The sequence below is a fragment of the Clavelina lepadiformis genome, chromosome 4 (genome assembly GCF_947623445.1).
Source record: "Clavelina lepadiformis chromosome 4, kaClaLepa1.1, whole genome shotgun sequence".
In the NCBI taxonomy this organism is placed as follows: domain Eukaryota; kingdom Metazoa; phylum Chordata; class Ascidiacea; order Aplousobranchia; family Clavelinidae; genus Clavelina; species Clavelina lepadiformis.
In genome coordinates, this window is record NC_135243.1 from 10,041,251 (window position 1) to 10,068,645 (window position 27,395).

At 35.0% G+C, this 27,395-nt stretch overlaps 3 protein-coding genes across 5 annotated transcripts; 2 read left to right on the forward strand and 1 right to left on the reverse strand.

Moving 5' to 3' along the window:
* The first annotated feature begins 563 nt into the window (after nucleotides 1-563).
* Nucleotides 564-12,818, forward strand: LOC143451367 (soluble calcium-activated nucleotidase 1-like). Of its 3 annotated transcripts, XM_076951852.1 has the most exons (10): nucleotides 564-1,701; nucleotides 3,248-3,406; nucleotides 6,506-6,646; nucleotides 7,908-8,039; nucleotides 8,151-8,289; nucleotides 8,789-8,937; nucleotides 9,056-9,186; nucleotides 10,444-10,516; nucleotides 10,850-11,020; nucleotides 11,560-12,818. In XM_076951852.1, exons 2-10 carry the CDS (start codon nucleotides 3,310-3,312, stop codon nucleotides 11,763-11,765), a joined length of 1,239 nt encoding a protein of 412 aa, XP_076807967.1. In that variant the 5' UTR covers nucleotides 564-1,701; nucleotides 3,248-3,309; the 3' UTR covers nucleotides 11,766-12,818. The 3 variants fall into 3 exon arrangements, with proteins under 3 accessions (XP_076807967.1, XP_076807969.1, XP_076807966.1); XM_076951854.1 differs by lacking the exon at nucleotides 564-1,701 and having other exon boundaries at nucleotides 1,755-3,406; nucleotides 6,509-6,646; XM_076951851.1 differs by lacking the exon at nucleotides 564-1,701 and having other exon boundaries at nucleotides 1,756-3,406.
* A 341-nt stretch (nucleotides 12,819-13,159) lies between these two features.
* On the reverse strand, nucleotides 13,160-16,321 carry LOC143451366 (relaxin receptor 2-like). Its single transcript, XM_076951850.1, has 2 exons — nucleotides 16,097-16,321; nucleotides 13,160-15,580 (listed from the first exon to the last, which is right to left on the reverse strand). The coding sequence occupies exons 1-2, from the start codon at nucleotides 16,149-16,151 to the stop codon at nucleotides 13,920-13,922; spliced, it is 1,716 nt and encodes a 571-aa protein (XP_076807965.1). The 5' UTR covers nucleotides 16,152-16,321; the 3' UTR covers nucleotides 13,160-13,919.
* Nucleotides 16,322-21,290: 4,969 nt separating this feature from the next.
* LOC143451510 (uncharacterized) lies at nucleotides 21,291-25,868 on the forward strand. The gene is made up of 3 exons (XM_076952129.1): nucleotides 21,291-24,648; nucleotides 24,991-25,109; nucleotides 25,308-25,868. The coding sequence occupies exons 1-3, from the start codon at nucleotides 24,422-24,424 to the stop codon at nucleotides 25,427-25,429; spliced, it is 468 nt and encodes a 155-aa protein (XP_076808244.1). The 5' UTR covers nucleotides 21,291-24,421; the 3' UTR covers nucleotides 25,430-25,868.
* The last annotated feature ends 1,527 nt before the right edge of the window (nucleotides 25,869-27,395 follow it).

The following is a 27,395-nucleotide window of genomic DNA, read 5'->3' on the forward strand; positions in this document are numbered from 1 at the left end:
ATACTGATTGGTGATTTGTGATTAGTGATCCTGTCTAAATTTTACATGTAACGCTCTGTAACAGTAAGGGGCTTTGTTTGTAGATTTTTTATTTTTGTTTCGTTTTGAGTTGACCTAACAGACAGTCGTGTTTTCGTTGGACCTTTTCACACTTGTTAAAATGACGGATGTTACCGTTATTGTTTTATTATAATATTAACTTTATTTAGTACAATGCGAAACTACACTCCTCTCAAAAACAACCTGAAAAGGCCTCAGATGATACACATCTTATAAAATTTTTCTTTATATCAAAGTTTTCTAATATTTTACGCGTGTCGTCCTTAAAGTGATCTCTATGAAGTCTTTTTCGACGTTGCATTACTTTGACGTCATTGAGAAACGACTTGCTCATTTTATGGGAAATTGACTTTGTTGTGTTTTTGCTTAACAACCATGTTGTTTTAAGTTGGAATCTGTTGTATTGTTGCATTTCAAGTTGAAGGTCTGAATTGGAATCAGTTATGAGATAATAGAAGAAGCATTATGCGGTAACAACTTTTTTAAACTCGATCATGATACGAGAGTGTAAAAGAAATGAGTCGTGTCAGTTGTCAACTGTATCACTATAGGCCTATATAGGCTATGTAACTAATATGTTGAATGTAAGCCTGTCGGATGAAAGCAAAAGTTCTTCAAACGAGCAGGTTTAGCGTAGGCCAGCTAGTAAATTTCCATTTATGTCAGTTTTTCATGCTTTAAACTGTAGAAAGTAGCCTAGTTTAATTTGGAATGGTGAGCTGATAACGGTCTCACGTGGACGGTATAATCATGTACAGATGTACATTCTATACAGTTCTACATAAAATGTAAAATAGAAACTTTTTAAAACTAAGAAGGTACCGGTATGGGTTTAACGTTAGGATTGTCGGACCACTGGCTGTTTGGTAGGCTATGGCCGCAGTGAAATGTGTGGCGCCAGTACCCATTTAATTCATCAACTTTTGAACGTGCACGCCAAACTTTTTTATTGTTACACTGATTTATACGTTGTAATAACTAAACAATGAATTTAGGCTTCTGTGCACACCGTCGACCCAAAATTTGCATTTTTGCATGCAAAACTTTTCATATGAAACTGCCATACTTTCAGATCGGCAGCCACGCTGATACAGTATATTACGACGTTATGCAAGTCTGTTTTGATATAGCATAGGGTCGGGTAGCCAGTGTACGAAAAAACATGGTTTGCTGCTGATTCAAACCTAAATAAAACAAGTTATACTCAATTTACAACAACGAAATTTATACCATAACACTCAGAATTTTATCCTGAGTAACATACTTTTAAACTGCTAAGTTTTACCAAAAAGTTTTCATATAATTGCAACTTTTTGAAGTGTACTTATTTTTTTCCAATAGAGCTGACCTACGTAATTTCTGCCAGTGTAGAAAAACAAAATTTTTCAGTTTCATATGTATTTGTACTGGTTTTGCCGTTTTCTGATTGGCGTGTTTTTAAATGTAGACACCGGATGACATATGATTTTAATACTAAATTTTTGGACGATTTTTTATTAATAAATTCGACCTTATTCTACAAAAATTGGAATTGCGAATCGAGTACGTGCAAGCTGCTTTCTCTGCCTGTTTCCAAACCGACAATGAGGATTTTTTAAATAGAAAGATTGTCGACACGTGTGTATCGATTCCATTACTAAGGTAAATAATACTGGGGAGATAACTTTGGAGGTAAACATTTATTAGCCTGGAGATTGTAATAGTAGCCCTATTGTTAATTTATTACTAAGCCGCTTTTTGAATTGCTAGAGCGCACGCTTATGTGCCAATAGTAATACTCAAATGTCTGACTAAACCAGAACCTTAAAATTTTGCTGTTGTTATTAATCTGTCTTCATCGCCATTTAGTAGCCTTAATCCTATTGTTTTACCGGGATAGACATTGTAATATCAAGAAATAGCTTAACGATTATGAAAAACCAATAATTTCGAACAAGATAATTAGGGCAACTCATGTGTTCTGCAATATAGCTGAATAACAGCTTGGTCAACAATTATATTATACAGTTGGCGCAAAGTTAATGCTTCTGAGTTGCGGCAAAAAGTGCTGACTCCGGTCCGCCTTTACAGTTGCCATACTTTATTTGGCATAGTCAGCCTAAGCCGCTACCAAGCGTAATGTTGTCTTTAGCCTACCGAATAGCAAACCATACGTCCAAGTTACCCACAGTCAAGTACTGTAAACTCAATTGACCTCTGTCTTGCATGGACAAAATCATGTCTTGGTGCAGCTGTATTGAAACCATGGTACCGGTACTTTCCCTTTCCTCTTCTGTTGTCTGCGAAGGGAATGCGAGAAACTCTGCACAGAAAGCGTAACAATCATATCTAGTCATACCAGGCTGCTAACTTTGCAAAGTGTGTCCAGAATAATAGCTTGTAGCCTACTGACTTGTGCCTACGGACGTACCCTGTGTGTGCCTATCTTATCCTGTAACAAACTGAAAACTCGACTTTTTTCCGGCTAAACATAAACTACTTGATAGAAATCTATAATACATAGCAGCATGGTAAGCTACTTTCTGACTGTATTGTCTCATGGCCCTTGTGAAAGTTAGTAGCGAGAAATCAATGCCAAATGATACTGGGTTTTTTGTATTTTTTTTCTTTGATTTCGAAAGCTAAAGGAAAGGCGTTATGAGATAATAGAAAATATATTATGGCATAGAATTCCTCAATACTTTATATCAAACTTGGTACAAAAGTCTATCCATGGTACTGTAGTGTTACACTGTGCATGCAGAAGATCTTCCTTACGCCCAATAAACTTAGCAGTCTGATATTTGGGCAACTGCTGTTTGTTAGCCTACCATAGTCTAGAAGCAATTTGAAAATGTTTTTGAAGCGCAAATTATGTGTGTTTATTATAACCAATGTAATACATATGTTTAATTGTATACCATAACTGTATTGTTTATAAACTATTATTTTAGAATGGTATTTCCCATTTCGGTAATTCTGCACATTTGTTGCCAAAAAATGTGTTCCAACCCCCACGGAAAATTAAAACTTTTTATATTTAACTTCAGATAGTTTAATTCTGTTTTTAAATTAAAAATTACCTATTCTTATCTTAATTTTTACTTTAAAATATGTACAAATTGGTTAGTCATAATAACATAACCACTAACTAGTCATACGTAGGATTCAGAGCCCTATGTAAGATACCATTATATAACTTTTTCAGTATTAACATCTGTTGAGATTTGATTTGGTTAGAAGGATTTGGAAAAAAGTCACATTTTGAGGATGTACAAAAGCGTCAGCTTTTCTTCTTTTGGAACAAAAGATAACGTTAACATTGAGGCTTGGAGAAATAAAATAGATGTGCCGGTGTTTTCGCAAGGTAAAGAAATCAAGATGTGTTGTTATCAGATGTTACCCATTAAGATGTTACCCTATTGGAAAATTTGCTCTCATAGCTTCGGATAAATTTAATATGCCCCAAAAACCTCATGCAAAATTTGCACCATTTAAAAATTAATGGCACTTTATATGAGATATGCACAAGAACTGCAACTCTATGTCTGTAATTTCTTCGGCGCTTTATGCAGATTTTCCAGTAAGGCGTGGTAATAAATTTAACTAATAACATTATATAACATGTATATAGGTCTATATTATATGTAATGTTTTTAAGGTATTTTGGGGACTGAAACGGTCTTGTAAATTTCGCGAAGAGTCTCTCCAAATTTATACTTCTGCAACTACAGCAGAAATTAAGCAGGAGTCCTTAAAATTTGCAGTATTCTAAAATTTCTTTGCAATCTATTTTTTATAGTCCTTGATATATGTAAATAACCTTGTAGTTCATTTGTTATCATTGTTACTTTGTTATCTTTGTATTGGGTAAGTTCTTCAGAATTTAGATTTGCTGTTACAGCGCTTACCCTTATTTTTTATCATATATGCTGGCATATAAGCCCACTACTGTTTTTTGGGTCCAGAATATTGCTTTTAGCCTATACCCAGCATATAAGCCTGTGCCATGAATTACAATAATTGAACCTTGCACCATGAAGTCTTTGACTGTGACAGTGGCGACACTACAATTTCATAACAATGCATTGTCTGCTTTTGAACAAAAGACATCCTGCAATGTAATCCTTATCAACTGCAACAAAACTTTCTGCAAAATTAACTGTTCGACTGACTACTTACTACGCCTATGATTTATTTTTTCTTACGTTGTTAAACAAATTTGAACTGATGTATGCATTTGTTCACTTTTATAAATAATAAATACATTAAAATCATCTGCATTAATCACAAAAAATCACGACCACAATGGCCAAGTTAACTCAAGTAGAAAGGTGAAAGTGCGATCAGTAACCGCTATCGACAACCATCTTGATGTGTTGTTTATTTATAGTTGATTAGGGAAGAATGCAAGTCAATTCAGTTATATCAGCAGTAATGATGTTATTCCAGACATGGGCAAACTACGGCCCTGTAGGTTTCGGGTTGTAAAAATAGCAAAAAAAACGGGGTTCGGGTAAACCCAGGTTGCAAACACTAGTTGTGTCTGCTAATCTGGCCCGACAGATGTTGGTATGAATTAGTGCATCGAAACAATTCATTTTATTTCTTCATTCTCGTATACAGTTGACCCCCACAAGACAACTGGAATCCACACACAATCAATCTGTCTTGGTTTATTGTTTTGTCACAGCTAAACATTGTGGAATATTTGTTTGAGAGTTCATGTGCATACGATATATGTTTCCTTTGGATAAAGCTGCAGGGCTAGCCCAGCAAGGTTGCCACACTCACAAAAGTTGATTTATAGAAGAGCTCATCTAGTAAAATTGTGCAAACTGTGTGATCTTCAATCCTAAAAAAGAACTCGTCTAAATTATTACAGAATAATTTCTTTCAGCATGAGTACGTCAAAGAAGTGATAAGTCAACAGTGAGCGCAGAGTGTTAAAAGCGGACTGGACAGCTAAATATTTTTTCACTAAAGTCGAATCAACCGCTGTATGCCTAATAGGCCAAAAAGCAGGTTGCAGTTTTGAAAGAATATGACATCCGCCGCCATTTTGACAGCAATCATGCTAACTATAGTTAGCTATCTTAGCAGTCAAACAAATCAACAACGAGAGGCTACTGCTCAGAGATTGGCAAAAAATTCCCGGATTCAGCAAAATACTCTTACTCAACAAAGTGCCAGCCAAGAGTTAAGCACCAAGGCAAGCTTTTTGCTGGTTTTCAAATTAGCAAAAGCTAACAAGCCATTCTCAGATGGAGAGTTTTTCAAGCAGTGTATGGTAGAGACAACAGGTCTCTTGTGTCCAAATACAAAAAGCAAATACGAACAAGTTAGTTTATCATGCAGCACAGTAACTCGTCGTGTAGAAATAAGTGAAGAGCACTTAGCCAGCGAATTGAAAGGCAAAGCAGATTCATTTGTATTTTATTCATTAGCGCTGGACAAAATTAATTACAGAAAAGACTACGCCCAGCTCTTGATTTTTGTCAGAGGGATTAATGACAATTTTAAGATAGCGGAAGAATTTTTTGCGATGGAATCGCTAAAGGGGAGGACTTGTTTCTCTAAGTGTCTGGTATCATTGACAGACTGACAAACTTGTGAATATCATCACGGATGGATCGCCAAATTTAACAGGAAAAAACATTGGGCTGCTGAAAAGACTTCAGGATAAGATGAAAGAGGAAAACCCCGAGCTGGATATTACTTTTTTGCACTGCATTATCTATCAGGAGACCCTGTGTAAATTTGTTTTGCAGCTTGATCATGTAGTGAAGCCAGTGGTAAAACTCATCAACTACATAAAAGCGAGAGGGCTTCATCACTGTCAGTTTGTCAAGTTTCTTGAAGAAATTGATTCTGATCACCAGGATTTGCTTTGCCATTCTCATGTGCGCTGGTTAAGTATGGGGAAAACCTGTAAACGCGTCTGGAAACTTAAAGAGGCGATTAGCTCATTTTTAGAGTTAATTGGGAAAGCTGACGACTTTCCTGAGCTGAGTTATGTTGAAGCAATAAACAAGAAAAATGTAATGCTTTGGTTCATACATGTACATGTACATGCGTATGTCGTTCGTTCTCGCAGGAAGGAGAAAAACAAAATTAGGCTCACATTTAACAAAAGATTTTCCAATTCCAACTATTCGTTAAACCACACAATTTGCATTGGAATACCTGTGTATTCAACATTCTACTTTGGCCATCCCTATACCTTACATGTTTTTTCAAAAAAACTTGGTAAACATACAAGTCTAGTCATCATTGCAATTTATATCAAGCCTATACTGGGATTTGAAGAAAAGGATTCATTTTTCAGCAAAAGATAACTTGCATAAAAATGGCTGTTTTTTAGTCTTGATCTTGCATATGAGTTAAATTTATAAGTTTTTGACTAGGTTACTTGGGTGTTTAAAATTATATATATCTTGTTCCATTTTATTGCTAATTTATTTAGTAGGGAGGAGAAAAGTAACGCTCAAGTACAAGCCCATCTTAGCAGCTGTGCTCGTTTTGCTTGGTATCACTTTTTTCTACCACTACTCTGCAACTTCCGTTGAAGATGATGTAAATCAACACATAAATCCAAGATTTTTGGGTTAGTATTTTAGCGAGAGATCTTTGAAATTAATCTGAGTTTTCTGTTTACAATTATGTGCTTTATCATATCATACTTAACTTGTACCGATGTTTGTACCATGTTATGACAACACAGCAAAATAATGTCACCACATACCAAAAAACAACAATGTTGCTAATTTTTGCATTCCATGTGCCTACAAATGCTTTTAGGAATGCACACTTTTTAATAGTTAAACCTAGGAGTTTTGAATTATTTTCGGTAAAGTTTTCAAGCTAAAAAATTTGAAGCCCATTGGTGTTTTTGAGTGGAGATAAAGCACAAGTCATATTAGATCTGACTTGAGCCTCAGCCTTACTCCACTGAGTCGCCATCACCAGCCAAGCTTTAGAGCGAATCAAAAACTAAACCTAATACACACTTAGTTGAGTTGTATGTCTGATTGGCTCGAGCATTTGTTGTACATTCACACAATAAATCTCACTTGATTAGTCATGAATACAACAACCAAGTATGCATTTGAAACACATATCACAACCACTGGAAAAAAACTGTACTGATAAATACAGTGTAGCTTCGTGTATTACACATAATTGAAAAAAAAGAATTTTATATATAGAAACGTTCATGGCAGGTAAACATAAAGCTGTAAAAGGAGTGCACTCGTGGTTCTGATCCTGCTTTAAAAAAAAGCGTTGCTCTAGAAATCTCCCCAAAAAAAGAGCGCTCGTGTCCAGCTCTGTTAACAACACAACCCGCGTAGCACACATTGTGCGATAGAGCACATTTTAGTGGAACCTTTTTTCCCAAAAAGCAGCCATAAAAGAACAATCTTTATTGTGGACATAATTATGCATATAAACAAACAGAAAAATTTGACTTATTGTGACGTGCCTACTGCTTGTTGGCCACTTGCAGGTAATAGTGGGAGCAATATCGCTTATCGTGTGTTGGAAACTTTTCACTTTCCCCACCCTATTGCAGCTTTACTATTTGCACGCAAATGAAAAGAAACTATTGGCCAGCGTACACTAACAATGCACATATATGCAACTGATCTTATGCAGTTAGATCTGAATGAACCTGAATTTCACATTTAAAATGGATAACAACTTGAAATGCAACTTGGCTTTTATATAAGACTTGCAAAGAAACGTCAAATATACATATACAGTATTATTGTATTATTTAAATATTTTGCCTAAAGGCGCTCCATTTAAGCGATATAAATGGATATTTGTTTATAAGTTAGAATACTGAGTTTGTAATTATACCATAGGCAAGGAAATTCTGCCTCAACGAAAGTTGATGTCATACAATAGAACTTATCCTTTGACAAAACCAGTCGCAACACGAACCGGATCTTCTTTTAGGATCGGAATAATTACAGATATGGATAAAGCATCCAAGTGTAAGTTGCAATGTAGAACTTTCTAATGACCTTAATATAACTTTTTAACGATAGCTGTAGTCTGTATAATGTTAAGTGTTATTTATTAACTTTTTTTGCATAAACATTTAGATCCTGAAAAATCCAACACTTGGAAAAGTTTACTTCGATATGGAAACCTTAGCTTTGATAACCAGACACTTACTGCTTCAGTGAAATGGGAAGACGATGATAGTGAAGGAAAACAACTTCTTTCATCATATTCATATGGGTCATTATAATCTGCTTTTATTAATTTCGTTAACCCATTGTTAAAAGTTTATATAAAAATCTTTTATTTCAGATACTTATAAGTCATGAACTGAAAATAATTTCTTAATTTTTAACTTCAATTAACTGAGTTTTTTGGCTAGGGTCCTTCACATAGCAGGCCCAGGTATACATGTTTGTAGATTTTATGCCAAGTTAATGAGTTAATACATTGATGTCAAAATATTCGTTTCTCACATTTTAAACCGAAGGTGTGAAGTGATTAAGACATGAACAGTATTTCAATTTCCACTTATAGAGTAATATTTCAGTGACAATATTTTTAACAACTTTCCTGCTGCAGCAGCCATAATCAGGGACGTAAAATGCAGTTTTTTTCTGCATGTAATTTTATTTATCCACATACACTGGCAGGTATAGAACCTAAAATTGTCTAGGTTACCTACTAAAAAAGCCAACTATTTTTTAAAAATTCATATTTTTTTATTTCCTTGAAACAGCGGAAGAGGAATGGAACTCTCTGAGTTGGTTGTATTTAATGGACATGTTTACAGCGTCGATGACCGCACTGGGATTGTTTATGAAATTCTAGATGGACGTGTGGCTCCTTGGGTAATCTTATCGGATGGTAATGGTCATGAAACTAAAGGCAAGCAAAGCACTTGTGTTTATTTTTATTATTTACCTAACGAATAATTGTAGTAATTAATTACCATTACCTTTAGTTAATATTATTTATACATGTAAATATTTTGTTCATTTTAAAGGTTTTAAAGGTGAGTGGATGACAATAAAAGACGAGAAGTTGTATCTAGGTGGTTTAGGCAAGGAGTGGACAACAGCTGATGGTGTTGTGTTACATAGCAACCCACAGTGGATAAAGACAATCGACAAAGATGTAATTACTAACATAAAACTCCTATGCTATCATGCAACCAATAATTCCTCTGTACATACCATGTCACTTATGTGCAAGACCAGGAGCATAGCTTTTTTTGATGCTTGCACCCTTTCTTTCCAAAATTCGATATCTTCGTCACAACGTCTGTTTGATGTTGTGCAGTTCAGCTTGCCAACAGCTTGTATGTTTGATGTGTTAATACACTAACAGCACAATTTTTAAACTTTGTTGTGTTGTTAAAAATGTGGTGGTGTAATGGCTATGTTTAGAAGATTTGCTTCCATTTTCAGCTAGCAACCTGTTACGGTCTCATTGCAAAGAATTTTCACTTCCGACACAAGCCCTTATTATCGTTATTTAAGGGGCAAGTGCTATACAGTATAAGTACTATAAGTTATAAAAGCTTGAATTTGATGGAAATCATACATACATGTAACTAAAGCTAACTTACAGTTGGTGAATTAATACTTACGAAGGTAGATGTTGAGCTACAGCTCACTGCGCTGCCTTTTCACCACCATCATACTTTTAAACGCTAGATATCAAGCATGCTGGTTTCATATTTTGACGTCATTATTACATCCGCCATAATTAGCTGCAAATTGTGTATGCATTTTTGGCAATCATTGCTTAACCACCACATTATTAAAATATCCTTTCTACAGTAATTGACTTGATACAGCTTGTTTTTGCACTTATACTTGCCCATGGCACTCTTTAACGAATATGTGTGAACTGGATTAGAGACCAAGGTTTTTTATTTTTACTTCGCACATGTTTTGTTTCAGTAATATGATAATTGTCGTACAAGATAAATTTTAATTGATGAAATTTAATTTGCAAGTGTAACGTTTTAACAACCCACTGAAATTACTTGGCCACCCAATTTTGGGTCACGAGCCACAACCCACTGCTGAGAAGCACTGGGTTGTGATGTGTTTCATATTAAATAGAAATATATTAGTGCCTATCCTGAGTGTAATTGAATATTGAACATTAGTACATTACGTGTTAGATGAACAGCAGAACTACCATTATGCAAATATATTTTTACCATTCATATATGCATTTAGTTTGAAGACTGCTTGACTTTAATTTGATTTTTCTTGCTGCCTTTGCTGACCTAATATTTTTAGTTGGATTTGTATTTGATTAAGCATTAATGTGCGTTATGATGTCATAAATATTTCTCAATAGATATTTCTGACAACTGCATGTTTTGGAACACCTATTTTTATTGCTTATGTGTTTCAGGGTGCGGTCACTCATTTGGATTGGGTCCCAAAATATACAGCAATGCAACGTGCATCGGGCTACGAACCTCCAGGTAAATTCTTGCTTCATGTAAATAATGTTTTGTGCTACAACGAATAGAGAATCTTCAGTGCATTGCATGTCTGAAGTAAGCTGTTAGGCAGTGTAGGAAAATGTTTTCCAGAATAATTACGTACATCTTGACTAATGTTTGAAAATGACAAACTGGCTATGATTGCAATCAACACTATAGACATGTTTGAAACCGTTTTAAGAAATTCACACAAGCACAGTATTTTGGTATAACAATCAAATTTTTACAGGAAGTACGATGTCATATGCATATAGCTAATCTGCAGTCTGATTAATTTGCAAGAGGCAACAGTGGAACTTAATCTTATTGCAGGTTACATTATCCATGAGAGTGCAGTATGGAGTGACGTGCACAAGTCGTGGTTTTTCCTTCCAAGGAGAGCGAGTCATGAGCAATATGATGAAGATCTTGATGAGCTGCGAGCCACCAACATCCTTTTTCAATGTTCAGAAGACTTCAGTCACATCAAAGTGACAAGAATAGGTGCAGTATTCAGTTTTTACAGTACATCAGATTTTACACGTAATACAATGCGTCAAATGTGTAAAACTTCTGAACAAAATCAAGGACTAGTTATGCGGCACGTTATCAGAAACGTGCAGTAAAATTTAAAAGAATAATTCGCATACTGGTTTAGGATATTTGGTAAACATCAAGCAATAAGTATATATAGTATACAGTACAGTGAAGTCTGAACATTGCATGAAATATTTTAATTTAAACTTTGATAGCCACATTTAAAAAAAAAATTATTGATTCTTAAGCCGTATAATTGTCTTTGGTCATTAAGTAGGGCAAATTAATTGTCAGTTTACTATAGTCAACAGGTTCATGAGAAGTTTAAAACATCGTGATAATTTAATTTTTTGACATTGCATATCTTAATATATAGTATAATTCCTGTGCATATAAACTAATCTCGATTTCAGATTTTAGAAATGTACATGGCATTGTTACCCAGTAGGATGTTCGTTTATGATTAACAACAGAAAAGACTTAACTTCTGTCATTTAATACCCCAGGAAAATTAGAGCATAAAGCACGTGGATTTTCTTCCTTCAAGTTTGTCCCCGGTACGAACGACCAAGTGATCGTTGCACTCAAAACTGAAGAGCTCAAGGGCAGCACGCGCTCATATATTACAGCATTTACGTTAAGTGGACAGATCGTGCTTCCAGACCAACAGATATCTTCTCAATACAAGTTCGAGGGAGTCGAGTTTCTGTGACCGCGTTAGTTTTATTTCTGCGGCATAATGCTTATTTATTTTTGCTTTGCTTATTATTTTACATAGTTTACGCACTTTTGCTGTTTCACGTATTTTGGCATTCAACACTTACACCCAGCTGTCAAGTCTTCAGAGATTTGCGCTTTTTCTTGATGAAACATCTTTATCGTTAGTTATTTATACTCAAGCTACTAGCTTGACGGCAGTTTTGTTGTTTTACGATCGTGAGAAAAATCGATTATACCAGTAAGATTGCTTGCCTATTTTCTGTTTCGTATGGTAGAATACAACTTCCTAAAAATTCTTTGTAAGTTGCGTTTGTACCGTTATTTAGGAACATATTTTATTCTGTATAAGCAAAACTTGTTAAGAACTCCTTGAGGGGTGAGGTAGAAGCATAGTTGGTGTTTTATCATCTGTATTTGGTCTCAAATGTACTCCGCGATGATTAATATCATCTACATTGTCATAGGAAATATTTACAGTGGTATCTTACCACCAGCAGTTTCACTTTAAATACTGTACTTAGCCGTGTTCTGTCTTACCGATATTTTTTTAATTTCCCCCCTTACCTAATGCTAGGTTTTATGTTTTCGTCTCTACAACTGGAAGTTACTTGTTTGCTGCTTTCTGTTTGCTTGATTTAACAAACACAATACCCCCACAGATGGTCGCAGTTGTACGCTATACCTTTTTTCCATAAACATCTATGTAGTCACGATCGCCCTAAATACCTGTTTTGTTATGGCGCTTGTTTGGTTTTATCGCACTCGTTTTTACGAATATAGCACATTTTTTGTAAAGTTGTGTAATGTATATCGCCATGGTGCCTGTTGCTGTTTGTAACGCTTGTGCATGATACCCAACATATTTTTGCATGATCTGCAATGATTTGTATAAGATGGTGCGATGCGCTAACTATGAATGGAATAAGATCGTTTTAAGACTTGACACTTGTTCGACTTAGTCATACTTCCTCCAAATTGTAACTGTCTAACACTTTTTTGGACAACTTTAGTCTTCTTTCATGACTGAGAACAATAGCTAATTTTTTTTTAAATTTACCAAATGCCTATTCACTACTCACTAGTAAGTAAGAAACAACTCAATTGGTAGGTTTGTAAACTGTTTCATCTTGTGCAATATTTACCAACCTGGCGCGGTTATGTATTTCGAATATCACGTGAATACAAGATTACTTTTAGTAAGTTACCGCGTCCTCCAATAATGCACTTCATGTTGTTGCGCGGTCCTGGAAAGGTCGGCCGAAGTCGTTAATGCTGGTGAGCTACGAATATTTATATTTATCTGGTATTGACTTATCTGATTTTGAGTTGTGTTTTGGCAAACACGCTGCATTGTACATAGCAGACGGTTTACGTTGCAAACTGTTTTGAAAACATGCAAGTATGTTTGTCTTATCCAAAAAAATTTATTTTTATTTGCTTCAGGGAAATAGCATTATACAGCAATACAAGAAAAGTTTTGTTTTTAGATATGCAAAGAGACTAATGAACTTTCATCGGAACTTCATAAACAACTGGTGTATGCAAAAACACTATTCTTCTAAATTAACTTATTATTACATAGTATTGCACATACGGTACATGACTTTGAAGTTACTACAAAAACACATTGAAGCCAAGAAACAACTAGTTTCCATCACGGTTTGATGCTGTAGGACAGTGGTTTTTATCCGGTGGGAAATAATTATTAAGCTATTATACTTTTGTACACAAAAATCGTACTCACGAAAGAAGTTTTGTTGTAAATAAACACGTATACGCTACAGCATACTGTTTAATAGGCATTTTGCAGTGTAGTCACTGCCCCATACACCCAAACTTGATTCAGCTTACATTTGAACTTATGTTAAGAAACTTATATTATATCGAGTATTATATATATATGAGTAAGCTGTGTAGACTTTGCATTTGTACGTATCAGAAATGTAATGATTTGCTTACAACTAATTGGTTAAATTGAAGTGTTTTGTTGGTTACATTCAACTTGTTTAGAAGTGAGCTTTACTTCAGCTCTAGCGGTCTAGCCAAAAAACTGTTAAAAACCAAAGGGGGAAAATTTGGGTTTGGTAGTTTGCGTAAACGGGAAAACAGATGAAAAAGGTTAAGAACCGCTGCTGTAGGATATAGATTATATGCTTGTCTTGATTTCACTCGTTGAACCATCCGAGATATAACGTCTCATTTTAATGATTAAATCTTTCCATAAGCTATAAGAATAGAGTATCGGGTTAGTTGCGCTGTTTATCGCAAGCATGATGAGCGTGATCGCGTTTATTTCATGCCAATACTTCCAAAAGTCATATCGTTCGCCCATTGAAGTCTTGATTTGAAAATATATGGAAGCAATGGATATTGGTATCACAGCCAGAAAGTCTGTGACGATTATGCAGAAAATCTTCCTGTTCATGCAGCGGTTTTCTTCCTCTCTTTGATTTGCAGGTTTTTTGCACCAGTTTATGGCGAAGCGAGATAAGCAGCAATATCTGTCTTGAGCAGCATGGTGTTTGGCAACCGCTCCGTTGATCACAACGTAGCCCACCACGACATAAATAAAGGACACAATGTAAATTCCGACAACAGACAGTGTGAATTTTAGTTCGTTAGGTTTATCATTATAATAGTAACTTAAGCTACAAGTTTCTCGGAAGTTGTAGTAACCCTGGTACAGCAAGGAGTCTGCGTCATCTTTTTGGATCAATTTCAACTTTCTGCACAAATCCAAAAGATTTTTCCAGCTGTTACCTTCAAGTAGTTTTTCGTGAAGTCTGTTATGACCAAATTTATATGTTTGTTCTATTTCTGATAAGAAAAATTCTACGGTGCTGTAGAGCCTGGGTTGAAAAAATATTCTTGTTCCGTTTTTAACAAGAATCGACCCTTTCTTTTCGAAAGTAAATACCGGTACAAAAGCAATGATTACTCCAACCAACCAAGTTAGCATCGAAGTTACTGCTAGTGGTCTAATTTGCATATTTTTGTATGGATGCAAAACGCTATACATACGCACCGTGGTAATGATAACCAAGGTAAGCACAGATACTTGAGTTGAGAGAAAATTAATAATTGCCAGAGCTGTACATGTATCACTCACCAACCAAGGACGATATACGGTTTTCACAAAACCGCTCTGATAACCGGTGGCAACAATAGATAAAATAAATAGGTAAGTCCCAGTTAAAAAATCGGCCAAAGACAAATTCAAAATCATCATTGACTGGGCGTTTTGTACAGAAGTTCTCACAGCCTTTTTTTCACCAGTAAGTATCTGGATATTGTACATTATAACAAATGCATTCCCGACTAAAGAGAGTATAGCAAGGGTATAAACAAGGATTAGAACAGGAAACACCATAAGATAGCCAGATGTACCTACTACATTTGACAGATCACAAGCCGGACAGTTGGTTTTGGTTATGTCGCACCCGTTTTCGTCAATAAAGTCAGAAATATCGTTGACTATAATGCTAAAATCATTACCACGCTGCTCTGTGATGTTCCACGCACAGCTTGATATACTTTCTTCATTGTCACAAACCAACTGGGCGTCCTGTTTTTTCGTCTTGAAAAGGTAAGTGCTGAATCGTAAATTATCTATCCATTGTGAGATGTTCGATCCCGGAGCTGTCAGGAATTTGGAAGAAGAGAAATTAGTTCGATCATCACAAATAAAGAATTCGTATGTGAGATTTGAAGAGCAGCTTCTTGTCCAATCGTCGACGCGAAACTGGAAACATTGTGACCGTTGGATTTCCTCCTTGTTCTTGCTTATCCATACAGAGCTCGATATTCCTGAAAAGTTAGATTGCTCATTAAGTTATCTATTTTAGATGGCATTTACTTTGAATGAATGTAAGTACCTGCGTTAAAAATGTAACACAATGCTGCATATGTAAATATTATGTTATTCATATTCTTACCCCAAACGTACATAAACGCGTTTTCTTTTTGACTTTCATTAAATGTGCATTCTATGTTTATTCATGCAGTTTAACAGATAAAGTTTTATGGAAATTTCAGCCTGCAAGAGGCAACTTAAACGCCAGTCTCCAAAAATGAACAAAGTTAATTTTTCATAATAATTTAGCGCCATGATTGGTTCCGTTTTACAATAATCTAGACATAAATTTAAAATCGTGAGTTTATTACCATGCAATGTGGGGTTTAAAAACTAAAGCTGTAGGCTATTGCCTAATGTCTCCCATATTCGAACGCTATTGAACAATACTTAACACCACTATAGTAAATCTTTTTTATTCACAATATACTAAACTTTACGTAGCCTATAAACATTGTTTGCAGGAATACCTGTTGTGTTCAACAATAAAATTGTCAATAATGTCTTCCAAAATAGATCTTCCATTTTAAAATAGTTCCAAGGTATCTTCGTCACCACATTTAGTCCAAAGCCAATAAATTATTTACAAAAGCCTAAGAAGAAGCCTAAAAGCTTTTCTAACGACGTTGGGTGAAACAAACCCACCCTCCAGAAAACTTTGCAGTCCACAGAAATTAGATAAGTTTTTTCATCGTTATAATCTGCATATACAACCAATCAATTAATTAATCTTTACAAATCACCAATGAATAAATAAATAAATATAATGAATAACATCTGTTGTTGCAAGGTATCGTGATGTAGTGTTTAACTTTACAGATAATAGTTTTAAGACATAATTAATTTTTATAACTTATAGCCTATTATGTTTGTTAATGAACAAAAACTAAAATAAACCATTTCCAACATTTCGTTTCCATTCTCACAAATGCACTAAACCTTAAACCTGTAGTTGGACCATTTTCCGTACTAGAAATTGCAATACTAAAGAAGTGAGGCGTTACTTCTTGACTGCTATGAGTAGGCTATACATGATTTAGAGCAGCAGTCAAGCTCTTGTTACTTTGTTAGTGTACAGCAATATAGGCTACAATTAGTTCCGTCAATTAGTTCTCACCCTCCACTGGTTATCGCCACCTAGAATGTTCAAACGTCTTCGCAGAATAATGGCAACAATGTTATCATCACTTTTTGTACGCTGGCACTATTTCACAAGACAAAATCGTGCGTTCAAAGCTTTTATCATGGTTTCTTGTTAACGTAACTGTTATAGCACAGTAACCTAAACTTAACCCACATCTTCTTACTAACCTTAATTTACTGTAACTTCAATTAAATTCTAAATAGCTAAAATCGAAGAAATATCGAACAAGAATTAGGCCTATGAGTTTTATGCAAAATTTCTCTTCTGATTTTTCTTTTGAGCATATTGTATCTACGTGGTAGGTCTATTTATTAAGTTACGTGTTTGTTATTAGTTAATATTATTATCACTTTGATTAAGGTACAGCTTGTGCTGTATGAGGAATTACAAGTAGAAAAACACAGACTAGGATACAGGCTTTAAACTCGAAAGGTACATAATTCATTTATACTACGTAAGTATGATTACCTAAGTGATACAAATCTATATTGATTAAGTGATAATTATTCATTTACACAAAAGAGGTTGATCAGCTAGTGCTGGTAATTTTTATACGTTATAATTTCCCACCTGATTTGCTATACGTACCACTTCCGCCTTACGTATAAACACTTCCGCCTTACGTATAATAAGCCTACTGCATATTGTATTACCGTCTGGGCGTTTAAATTTCGCTACTATCACGGACATCCCTTTATTAGCTATATAACGTCGCAATAAACGTGACTAACGTGACTTTATGCACTATACCAGACGTGGGCAAACTGCGGCTCGCGAGCCGCATGCGGCTCTCCGGCATGTTTTTTGTGGCTCTTCTAGTCGAATCGTAAAATTCCAAAAAATGTAAAGGCTACCAAGAGTACCGTTTATGAAAGTTTCTGTGTAGTTTTCCTTTATTTATGCCAGCATTTCGTTTATGACGTAACACTAGACATCAATTCCGACATTGTTTTCAGGTATAGATTCTATACTCTATTGCAAAGGCTGTCAAAATGCACCTCACCAACATGTTTTTATGGGTCTTTTAGTTAAAAAGTAATATCCCAAAATGACTACTAATAGTATAATAACCAAATTGACAATCATTACTGATTTTGCGGCTCGCTGGTGTTTATATTTTTCCGCAAGTGACTCTTTCATTGAACAAATTTGCCCACCCCTGCACTATACAGTGGATATGAGTTTAATGTAAAACCTCAAAAAAATGTAGCCTACAAACTTAAATATGTAGTCTTTGTGCATGTTGGACAAAACTCAGATAGACATATGGTAATTTCCTTTGAAACCATCCAACCATACCCTAAACGGAAAAACTTCTGCCTTTAGGGGTAGATGATACTTAAGCCTGCAACCACTGGACTAGATTAATAAATATGAAAATCTACTCTTCATTTAGACAACATAAAGTATGATAAATGTATTATTGATGATAAATTTCTACTATTCTCACTCATAACTTAGTATAGTATAGACCTATTCTCAATTTATGCAAGGCAATGTGATTTGCTTCAACTGCACTATAATTTCTGAACCGACTCACGCTATGCTACACGGGTAGATTTCGGTTAATATTTTAATCGCGTTTCAGAAACTGCCGTTGGCTGAACGTTAACAAACGATTAAAGTCTAATCATTAGACTGTCCAGTACTCCAGTATATGCAAAGCTTTTTCTCGCTGTACGTACAACCCGTGGTTCCTGAAGAACGTTTTTGAGACATATGGAAAACCTAAAGGAGTAGACCTAATGTAGTTTGAACAAAGTTGTTTATGGCTGGCATGAGCAGTGCTAGCATGGGCAGTGATTCTTTCTAAACTTCTTTTGTGATTAAAAAATGCACAATTTACTCGCTATCATACTATAGACCTCATTCATCTAGCAAGAGCGTAGTGAAGGATTGAAAATACGAGACAAAGAGAAGTCATCTGTTGTTAGCTGACTTGCAAGTTTCTGTTTTTGAGGTTACGCTTTTGGCAAATATAAAAGGCACTGAAACTCAATACCGCAACCTCGCACAAACAAAGTCCTCTGCCTTTTTATAGGCCAGAAAGTTCATCTTAAATACAGTGCGCAAAATACTTGGGAGTATTGGAAACAATTCCTGTTGGTGATGTTTTCAAATTAGCTAATGATTCATTATAGAAAAAATAATAAAAATTTGTACTTGCTACAGGTTTATTTAGATTGTGCATAAATATTTTAACAGTTTGATTTATGCATTATTTACTTGGCGCTATCCTTAAAATGTGACATTTGTCGGTCAGCAGAAACTTTAAATTTATGCTACTTTAAGTTCATTTTCATGCAATAGCATGAAGCCGGAAGCTTTGCTTAGAAACGTCTATAAACGCCGCATGTAATTCAGCCTTTAAAACTAGGCGTATATAAGTTGCAACTAGGAATATATAGGGCATAGGCATTATCGTAATTTCCGTTTTTAAATATCTGAAGGAGCGGATTGAAATCAAAAAACTAATTGAAATTCAATTGATTTGTGAGCGCCTGAATATCTGTAGATTTAAACCAAGTCTTTCAGGGGTTTAATTGACTAGTTTTATTTTCTTTACTTGCCACGAACATGAAATAGCGTAGATTGCATGGACGCGTTTGAATTGCATCTAGCCTTGAATCTTTTTCTTGAACTTAAAGTTTACGACTTAGTCGTTATAATTAATTATTAAGAGTGAAAGGTGGATCTTATTTACCTCTGCTATTCGTGGTACACGACAACAGCATAATTATATGCAGGATGCTTTCGGAATGAAAGTATTTTGATTAGTACAAAAACGGTACAATTTAAGAGGTAGTCGCAGGACAGATGAAAAAAGTAAAAAACCAACCGAACGCGTTTTATAGGATAAAAATACAAAATATAAAAAGTAAACAATGGAAAAACGTTGAAGTTTCCCATATGTCTCACATTGTAGACGGATTTCTGTAATGAAAAAATATTTCAACTTTGGACTTTTTTTTGAGCGAGCTTGGAAAGAGAATCGTATAGTGCTGAGCGTATAAGTGTGCAAATGAATCCAGTGGCACACATAGCTGCCTAAACAGGAAGAATTTCACACGTATACTCGGTACAGTACGACATGATGCTATTACAGTTTAAATCCAACCAGTTACAGACAACATTAGAATATTACATGGAAATCGTGGTCAGGAAAAGATCAGCAAAAGCCTTAAAAAATTGTCATCCCACCCGAACGTGTAGACTAAAATTATAATTGAATAATATAAATTGTTCATATACTGTATAATAACTTTCTGGAATTAAATGGAATAATTGTTTTATTAGCATTAAAATTGTCTGCAAGGAGGCTATTTGCAAACGATTCCTCCCAATATTGTATGTAGGAATATCAAAAGCATTCGATGACGTTAAAAGTTTTAGTAAATTGTTGCAATACATCTTAACATTATACTGTAGCTGACTGAAGCTGAATTTATAGCAATACAGCGTGGAAACTTGTTGTTAATGAAAATGCGCAGACTTCAAGGGGACAAAGGACATCAAGGAATTAAAATAGACTTTGAACGGCTTTTTGTGTAGTTTGACGAGCAATTTGACTTATAATTTTTGCCTTGTTGGCAAATATTTTATGCAAGCTGTTTTTTTTATTTTTTCCGTAATGTAGTTAATAAGCACCTTATACGAGCGTGGAAGTTGTATTAGTGAATATGATGTATTTTAATTATTGAAAAAATAATTAAAACTGTCTGTTACTTGTTTGTTATTGTTTTTCATTTATAGAAAAATGGCTTTTTAAAGGACACGAAAACGCAAGGGTAAATATGAACAAAAATCAAGTAGCAACAAACGGATGTCTAATAGCAAAGTTTGACATGCCAAAAAGAACAACGTTTTTTGAATGTTGTAACTGAAAATGATACACAGCCACAAAACCAGTCCATTGATACGACGCCGTATCATAATACTGTAACCTGCATATTAAAACGCAAAGACCATCAAACAATCGCATGTCTATATATCCAAGCGGTGTTTTTCAATAGTCGCCTATATCGGTAACAACAATTTTCTGATCTTTTTTTCGAAACATTTAAAAAAGAAAATGCTTATTATTTTTACAGATACAGTAGTTAATATTCACACATTCTATTGTTTGAGGCGTTTTGACAGTGTAGTGGTTTAACAAAATAATCGTTGTTGTTATATTCACAGTAAACAAGACATCTAGCTCCTTGTTCAGTTATACTTTGCAGCTGTAAAAAATTAAAACACTGTATGATTCATGTCTGTAAGGTTCATCAACATATAATTCTTTGGCATTATTATCTTATTGGTTTTCGCATATCCCATATTTTAAGTGGACAACACGTCGGGAGTTTCATTGTGGTTTCAACAAGAACAATTGTTTTCCAGTTATAACAAGGGTTTAAATTTCTTCCGCTAGATGCTGCAATGCATTCATCTTAATGATTGCGTTAAAACCAGTCATTACCCAACATAACGTATTTCTTGGAAATTTTGTATTTTAATTAGGTTTTCATTACCATTTCAAATGACGTCCTTCGAAAACCAAGAAGCGGTTCAAATGTGGATGAATTCAATGTTGTCTACAGATTAACGATACTGACCAAAATGACGTAAAATTAACCACAAGGTTAATCCGGTATCAAAATACTAGAACAAAATTGCAGTCGTAAGTTTCATCATAAAAAGGTTATAATCTCACATTGGAGTTAACGGTGACTCGGGGAAAACACTCCAATCCAAAATTAGGTCACTATAACGCATTGTTATCTCATTCGTTTTACCCCAACTTTTAAAGGGATTTTCTAAATCCGACAACGATAACAAAAAATGTATTTTTTAAAATCCACCAAAAATGGCCGATTGACGAGGGAAATTGCTATCATTTTGCGATAAGATCATTGGCCTTCTCCGTGCCTGCATACACCGGTAGTATAAAAAACGATGACTCATTTCTCCATAGAGCTTATGGTACTGTATGTCTGAGTTGTTCATTTCCGTACCGGCTTCACACAAGACTGACAACATAGGACTTATCGTCAATTCTAAAAATGGGTTTCGTTTAGGTGCAAAAAAGTTCGGATTTCGAACGCCTGAAGCAGTGACGGAAGAACATCAAGATGGCATGACGTCATAAGGAGTCTATCGCAAACATCGATAACCTGAGCGGGGAAATTTTGAAAAGAGACAATTTTAAGATAAGACACTTTACATCCAGCTACAAGGTTAGAGGAAGGTTAAACTATAAGATAGTGAAAAGTCATCACGGTTTTACAATCATGCGCCTTTTGTTATAACAAAGACAACATTTACATACAATAAGTCAAAATGCAATTTTCACGCTTAGGTAATGGTTATAAGAGTTTAGGTTAAATTATTTCGCCATTTTACATGTGACTTATGTGACACATGACATGTGACATTTGCGGTTAATTTTGCAAGATCAACTTTTAATCTGTTACAGTAAAGCGTCCGTGCAGTTGACGAATCGCATTTACACTTACTCTCTGTTAATCCAACAAACGAGTTTATTGGTGCAGCTGCGGCAATCTGTAAAACAAGTTAAGAAACTTTTGAAAGAAATAAAGACAATTTGCCTTCGACTCACTATAGTGCCCTAGGCTGTAAACTTTAATTCAGTTAATTCTCCAAAATTGTTAAAGCAGTTTTTATCGATCAGTTTTGTTTGTGAATTAAGTGCTGTTTCAAAAGTATTTTTCATTGCATTGTTTTCGCCGCTTCCGTTTTATCCAGCAGTGAACTCATCACAAAAAGAGTGAACTTATAATATAGACGTCATAGGTCGAGCAGAGATATCAGCTGCAGGCATCGGTGAGTTTACGTGCCTATGACGTTGTATGACTAATTATTTTTGTATCACAAAGCATTGATGATAGTGAAGGTCCTGTGACAGTCACCTACAAAAAAAAACTTTTTCTATGCAAAGGCATGTTGTAGCCATGAGTTGAAACACGTCATCGATCATACCTTGAAATGTAATACGTGTCAAAGCAAAAGAAAATTAGATACAAACTTTTTGTTTATACTTACTATTTTTTATAATATATTTTTCTACGCAATCTGGTAATCTGCTGGTAAGACACACAACATCATTCTTATCTGGAAAAAAACTTATCTCTCATCGGCCGAGTTCTGTTTGTGTGATATAGAGCCTACATATGATCATCTTTAAACAAAAAAATAAAGAATTTCACATGCGAAGCAATTGTTGAATCTTTTGAAGTTTAATTGAAGCTCATCAGCATTGACGTATCGGCAATTGATTCGCTGACAATTTATGGCTGACATTGAACTTCCGTTATTAACGTCGTTGCATCCGTATCCTATTTTTGTATTTAGTTTTGTTATACGGTGTGAATATGGATGAAAATCAGTGCAACTACAGCATTTGATATCAATATCTTTATATGAAAATAAGAAGATCAATGTCACAGTTTACCATGGACGCTTTGGTGTGTCTCACTTGGTTGATTTGTCGATCTTGTTTCAAAATTATGGCTTTGATATAAACAATGCCTCGACGGGAATCTGATTAAATTTTTTACAAAACGAAACGTCTCAGCTGCTCAGTGTTAAATTACCACGTCTTCAAAAGCGAAGTAAAACAAACGAAAAAAGACCGGTTGTGATATAATTCGTTAGTTGACCTACGGTTATCGAGTTCAAGGTTATCTTATGTATATACACCGGTATATACGGTAGTCTTTTTTCGTTCAAAGTTTAAGAAATTTTGTTTCGATACGAGTAAAAATTCTTCGTTAAGAGTAAGAGAGCTAATAAAACGTGGAAAAGTAGTTCCAGAGAAAAGTCAAAGGTTGTACAAAAAATCGACCGATGCATCGGTGAAGTGGCCGATATATCGGTTTTTCGATGTCACCGGCATCGGTACATCTGTTGCATACAAACTGACTTGTTTGTATGGAAAAACTACTAAAAACGCCATGGAAAACCTCTACACAGACTGTTTTTTATTTATTTGTAGCGTCAAATGTGAGAAACATGTTATATCTGAAGTTGGTAGCAAACAAAAAGCTGTTTGTGCGTCATTTTAAAAACAGCAATGCTGTTCGGTTAAATATTTCATGGTTAATAAGCGTAAAAACTTAACCCTTATAAAATGAACAAATTCAGATATCCATTACCAAACGTTCCTGGATGTTATTGCTCAAAGTAAGTCTTTTTCTGAAGAAAATGCATTTGAATCAGTGTCCTGAATATAATGTTAAGTGTTTGTAACTCAAAAGTTTGGTTATACGCTTGAAGCGATAAAATGAGTTGTTCGGAATGTTTGAAGAAACTTTGTGTCACTTTGTGCAAACCGCTGAGTTAAGAAGAGTTAATCATAAATTTCCAAAGTTATAAAAAGATTAAAGAATTTAACCAAGCAAAATTTCAGTTTTCTTTCATAATTTAACGAGGAAATTTATATAAGATAAAAAGTTAACGATTACTTCACCAGTCGTCAGCTTAAAAAGTCCCTTTCGGCTGAACGTGTCTGCAAAAAAATAAAAGAAAAAATATTTCGTCGCTATATAAGACACCCGGATATTCCACTGTAAAAGCTAAGTTCTGTCTTGGAGCTAAACAAGCATTAGTCAAGCAAGATAAACTGCAACAGACAAAGCACTACTGCATCATGGAAGAAAGTAGAAAGTCGGCTCGTTGTTTGAACTACAGGTGCCAGAGGAAAAGTAACCTTTCGTCGGCAAGAACTATGATCTTGATTTCATTTCTCGTTTTCACTTTGGCCCTTGCAATGGTGGAGTCTCGCAATATTTACGACAAAACTATAAAATTAGGTGCAAAAGCGATGAGCATGAATCTACCACCCATAGCTCGCCGTAGGATTATGAGCATTCTCAGGTACGGTAAGAAAATATTGAGTGTAAAAGTATAATATATCTGGTTTTATTTGAAAACATATAAAACATATCACTAAGATAAAATAAACTAAAATTAATCTGAATTATAAATTACATCATGCACAATTCTTTGTTACTTATCGTATGTTTTAGATATCATAATATTCTAAAACAAAATTTATAAATACAAGCTTTCGGATATAACGTGTTGCATGTTCGCGTGCTTAAAAATATTCAACCGAATTAAATCTTTTTAAGGAAAAAATGCTCCACTTGAAATTTAACTCCCTCCGGCTAATAATGCATTTTTGTAAGCTATAATTTTTTTGTTGTTAATTACCAGGCAATTGCAAATGAAAAGGTTAACTCGTGAATGTGGTCCAGTAATGAAAGCAAAATGCAGCAATATGTTTGGAAAATGCCATGTTACTGTCTTGTCCAAAAGAAGTCTGCCCGATGACAGTAAGTTCAATGAAGTATATTCGGTTCTAACCACACTTTCTGTCTAAAGTATAATTACTTGCATAAATTGGACTGATTACTGACGGAACATGTATAAAACGTTTTATTTTGTGTAATTAGAATTGGCATTTTGTGGCACTTGGTCTTGTTTCCTGTATGACGATGCAAATTAACTTGAGAAATGTTTGTCATTTCTAGAATTTTCATCCGACATTTTGAAGAGAGAGAAAAGATCGGCCCGCCGGCATACAACGTACCGCAGGAGACGCGTCACTCGAATCCACCTTAGTTGTGGTCTCTGTCAAGCCAACTGCTGGTAACACCATCATGTCAGCGTGTTGATATGAATGACTGCGAAAATCACTGCCGGCGGGCATAACACGGCAATGTCTGAAACAAAAGACGTTTCAGTAGTATTTCCGTATAGCAAATAGTTCTGTTATCACAGGAAGCCATATTCACGAAGTTCTACCTCTTATGGCATAATTTATTATTTATTGCTTGTTGTAGTTGTGTCGTGAAATCCGCTCAGTTCATTGACATATTGCGTACTCGATCCTCCTTCATTCCCTACTTACTTGTCTCTTTTCGTTTTTTCTTCTTGGTTTAGATTCTAGACGTTAAATTATAAACATTTTTGGAAATGCTTTTTTGTTCTAATGACCCTTTGACTATTTTGCCAATTTTAACGTTTTTCTATTTATCGTCACGACATTGTTGAAAAGTCCTTACATTACCCCAATAAATCTAGTACTGAAATTCAGAGAAGTTTTGTGAATGAGATTACAAAACTTTGCAAAACAGCGTTTTAGGTCATGCAATTTTCGTTCACGCCACCATCCCTTTTTCAGGCAATGTTAATAACAGGTAGGCTAGCTCCATTATTTAATAAAACAGGGAAACCGCATAATTGGCAAGACCACGTGGCGAAAAGCTGTGTTTGGATTTCGGGGAATGCCCTTAAAAAACGAAGTAACCGGGAAAGACATGAACACACCGTGAAAAACTGCAAACGCCAGTGACATTTCATGACCTAACTTTGTAACTAGCTTATACCGGTTTTAAAGACATTTACTTCAGCTCACAAAGAAACAGGTAGATATATTTTCAACAACTATTTAAAAAAAAGTTATACGCTAATTAGCAACCGCAGCACGGCGAAAAAGCTCGTTAAGCATAAATGGCAGTATGACAAAGCATTAACTGCATCGGAATTTTGTCAACCACAATTTTGTACACACTTCTTTTTATAGAACTTTGCCTGCTTAATGGTTTAATCAGCAGTCACGATGATTCATCAGCATAGTTATCGATAGAGTTTAATCACCGAAACTTTACACTAACATTGAGAGTTTTAATGAAGTTTTCAAATATGCCATAATAGTGTGGCATTATAGGCCTAAGTAAGCTTTAAAGATGGCGCAAGTTACATTCTGTACTTTGGTAACAAATTCCAACTTGATAAGTTGAAGCATGAATCCAATAAAGTGTATTTGTCGACTACAAAGTGGGCCTATACTTATACATATTATTTTTTGTTTAGTAACTATAGGATTCAGTTTATTGTATTTTTTACTAATTGCATTTCATTTAAATGTTTGGGTCCTGTAGATATTCTCCATCGTTTTCTTTTTATTTATTCACTTGCTTCATGTCTAAAACACCACGTGCCGCTATTGCCGTTAACTTCTCGTGACTTTGCGGTTTTCTGAGGGCAAAATCCGGTTTCGCTGGAATTTACGCGTTGCTTCACGCCTTTGTTGGAATAAGAAGACGCTATTTTTTGTCAAGCATTAATAAGCATTTGTCAAAGCATTAATTATGAATCACAACTTTTCTTTTAACCATAAACTATTTCAGGCATCTATATGATGATTAATGGAAACTATTCTCACTAAGACTGGATTAATTATAGGATAAATGAAAAATAAAAATCCACCTAATAACCTCCCTTTTGTGGGCTAAATCTTGAGCAGTGCCGTGGGTGACACCGATGGCGTTGAGGTTTTATCTCGATGAAAGGGTGAATGAAAAAGCAAAAATTTGACCTTTCGGAACCGTCGTACAAAAACATGAAGGTTATACTTTATTTTGTGCCTTTCTGTTGATAGTAAAGGTGAAGTGAGAAAATCCTTTTCAGGAAACAATTTTTATTCTTACTTCTTGTAGCCATAAAATGCATGAACAGTATTTTCAGAATACCACATTTGCGGTTTGGTACCTCTGCTTTCTCTGACGTATGAAGCTATTAATATATGTCACGCACGCAAAAAGCATTTCTTCGAA